A 3,571-nucleotide genomic window follows, 5' to 3' on the forward strand; every position below is an offset into this window, starting at 1 on the left:
TAAAGTGTTTTTAATACTACAGTTTCCATCTATTTGATATACACTTAATATATGTAATCTTATCTAAATTTCTTATAAAAGCTGAGGTTTGTTATTTCCTGAAAAGTTATATTTTAGCTGGTGTCAATGATCTAATGTTGCATTTGGTCAGACTCAGCCCATTGCTTTACTTAAGTATATTATATTTTCCTTTTACAGCTGCAGACTGAGGAAGATCCTGAAACACCAGCAAACCCTAAAACAGACAACAGTTTACAGATGTTTTTCAGTGGCAGCAGAACTATGACTGAACTTTTGGGTGAAACTTGTTTACTTTTTTCATACTTTTATTATTTGTGGAAAAACTTGAAACAATTTTAAATAAGTATAAAGAATGGCATTGGTTTTGTACATTTAATTTTTGTTTAACGTTATTAATAAAAATGTTGTTCAATTAGCATGTTTTTGTGTTTTGCTTTGGTACCAAAATTGGTACCGAGAACCGTGGATTTTCACTGGTATCGGTACCGAATACTGAAATTTTGGTACCGTGACAACACTATCCTTGATGTTTATGTATGTGAAGTAGGAAGTTTGGTGTATGTTTAACAGAGCTGATCTCTCACCAAACAGTGCTCCAATGGCAAGACCAGCAGTCTGAGGGTGAGAAAAAGCAGCCATGGCACTGAACACATCTGGAGCCCCATTTCCAAGTGCCAGGAATGTTACTCCCTGTTCCACTCAGTCACGGAAAACAATGATTAAAAAATGAGATCAACACAACCTCAAAGCACAATTTGGACCTTGTCCAGCAACCAAAACACAAACTTCTCACTGAGGATTCCACTCAGTCACACATACAACACACCCTGCTCAGTCATGCACACACTTTTATGATACACAAACACACTTTAAAGACTCTTCTCACTCATGCACAAACTTAAAGAACACAAACCGCATTAGACTCCAACTACCAAGAATAACACAGTCTTGGCTAATGTTGGCATATGACCTAGTAACAGACCAGTCGTTTGATATGTCTAGTTGTTTAGCATGTTGTGATATTCTCTTCACTCCAGGACTCAGGAGTTTATCACTTCTGTGGTTGATAAGGACTCAGCAGAAGTCCACAGCAGGAGTAATTAACTAGGGGTGTAAATCGGATGGTTTGTCACGATACGATACAATATCGATTCTCATACCCAGCGATACGATATTTGCCGATACCTCCAAAAATTCTACGATACGATTACGATTCGATTCGATACAGGAGTATATCGATATATCGATATTATGATATTATATATCTATTTTAAACAACCATCTACATTTTTATTAACTCACAAATGCAACCAAAATATATAACATGAACATTTATCTGAAATTTTCACATCCTGTACCTCAATTGGGACATTCACAACAAAAAATAGGCCCACACTCTTTTTTTTTTAAATAATAAAGAAAATAAACCATTGGAAAAACAATTCTGGCTGCTACTATGTGCTTTTCAGGTTTTTCAGCTCAGTCTAAAAGAAATTTTCAAGTACGCTACATAAATGTAATAATCAAATGTAAAATAACTGCATAGTCTTCACTGTATAAATTAAATATAGATTAATAATTTTTGATGTTACAAAGGTTATTTAGTCAGGAGCAGTGAGCACTTGTATTTTTCTTTGACAGCATTAGATTTATTATTAGTTTGCTTTCACTTTAAGAATGAAAGCACGGATTTAATATACTGATACACATGCCTTTTCTTTCTCAACTGTTTACGTTAAGACATATGCCTAACCGACTGTGTTTACTAGGATATTCGCCAAAACGTGCATTTTGATGTAATTTTGTCTGTATTTATTCATCCATGCACAAAAAAGCGGAAGAGAGCATCTCGGGTTATGTTTGTAACCATGGTTCCCTGAGTAGGGAACGAGACACTGCGTCCCCTAGGGGTCGCTATGGGGAACGCCTCGTAGTGATCCGTGTCTGAAGCATACATTCAAAAAACACCAACAACACGTTGGCCGGCGACAGCCCATGACGTCACTACCGGTGCGGTAAGCGTACTGCAAGCTAGCCAAAAACTCAGTGCATCAGAGAGGTGGAGGAAGGGCCTAGTTCGACACACTGGTTGAGTGGAGCCCAAGGTACCGGGGTCTAAGCCAACTCAGAGAAAGGGAACAAGGCAAATAACGCGTAACCCTTAACATACAGAATTTCAGAAAGTGCGCAGAGTCTAGCGTGCACACTTACCACTATGTGGATTTTAGAAAGTGCGCAAAGTGCTCAGCGTGCACACTTACCACTACTGTGGATTTTAGAAAGTGCGCAAAGTGTTCAACGTGCGCACTTACCACTATGTGGGTTTCAGAAAGTGCACAGAGCTTAGCGTGTGCACTTGCCATAGCATGGATTTAAATTTCCAGGCATCTGATCACAGATACCCGGAGGTACTGGGCCAAACGGGAGAGGCAAGCTCAAATACGACCCTCTAAGGCGAGGGGAGCACTGCCTGAGACAGCATACACAAGAAGGTTCTCTCAAATGCCACCTATACTTCCCGCTTGATGCCTCAGCAAGAGAGGATATCCTGGTGATCGGGAGGCCCCTCAAGGCGACCTAGATACGGTAGACCAGACAGGGCAGCCTGAAAGCATAAGCCCAGCCCGGACGTCCAAGAAATTTTGCAGTGCCGTGCCTGATGATCAAGAAGGCTCCCACAGCAGCCTGTGACCAGACCGCATGATCCAGGAAGCATGAAGCCGAAACCAGGGCTATCATGCCGGCTGGATACAAGATCGACGAGTGAGGAAAACACTGCAAGTCAAGCACCCGGTTTCTGAATCCAGCAGAGGGGGGTGCTCACCGAGGACCTACCCTAGAAAAGGACAGAGACACACAGGTCCTGGAAAACACTGCAAAGAAAGCTTGCAGATGGATTATACACACAACCACCAGTGCATTAAATACACACACACACATATATATATATATATATATATATATATATATATATTTATCATACCGGCTGGATACAACATCGACGAGTGAGGAAAACACTGCAAGTCGAGCACCCGGTTTCTGAATCCAGCAGAGGGGGGTGCTCACCGAGGACCTACCCTAGAAAAGGACAGAAACACACAGGTCCCGGAAAAACACTGCAAAGAAGGCTCGCAGATGGATTATACACACAACCACCAGCGCATTAAATACTTATATATATATATATATATATATATGTTAGAAATGGATCGTACTCACCACCATGGTTCCCACACAGGAGCTCCGTTCAAGAAGCGACCCGAGGAAGCCTCTAGTTCGGACCATCAGTAAGGTGGTCACTATGAAGCCATAGAACCAACCAAACATCATAGGTCCAGTCTAGGAGACTGTAATGCGGGAAGTTCCTACTTAACCTCGGTCAGGTGGAGAGATGGTGGTTATAGGGGAATTAAGAAAGGGAAGATAAGGGCAGATGTAAGACCCCGGAAGGAAATGAGTAGATACTCAAGTATGACTCTGATCCGGACAAAAGCGCTGACGCCTTGTCTGGATCACATCCCTTAGGTCTTGCCTACCTCCCTTTGACCCG

At 41.6% G+C, this 3,571-nt stretch overlaps 1 protein-coding gene across 3 annotated transcripts in view; it reads right to left on the reverse strand.

Moving 5' to 3' along the window:
• The window catches only part of LOC107703293 (sodium/potassium/calcium exchanger 6, mitochondrial-like), a 15,409-nt gene that overhangs the window by 5,166 nt on the left and 6,672 nt on the right, over nucleotides 1–3,571 (reverse strand). For all 3 annotated transcript variants that reach the window (XM_016505872.1, XM_016505874.1, XM_016505873.1), the window contains exon 5: nucleotides 606–711. In XM_016505872.1, the coding sequence (XP_016361358.1) occupies nucleotides 606–711 (106 nt within the window). The remainder of the gene's footprint in view (nucleotides 1–605; nucleotides 712–3,571) is intronic.

This window comes from Sinocyclocheilus anshuiensis, unplaced genomic scaffold, assembly GCF_001515605.1.
Source record: "Sinocyclocheilus anshuiensis isolate Anshui unplaced genomic scaffold, SAMN03320099.WGS_v1.1 scaffold947, whole genome shotgun sequence".
In the NCBI taxonomy this organism is placed as follows: domain Eukaryota; kingdom Metazoa; phylum Chordata; class Actinopteri; order Cypriniformes; family Cyprinidae; genus Sinocyclocheilus; species Sinocyclocheilus anshuiensis.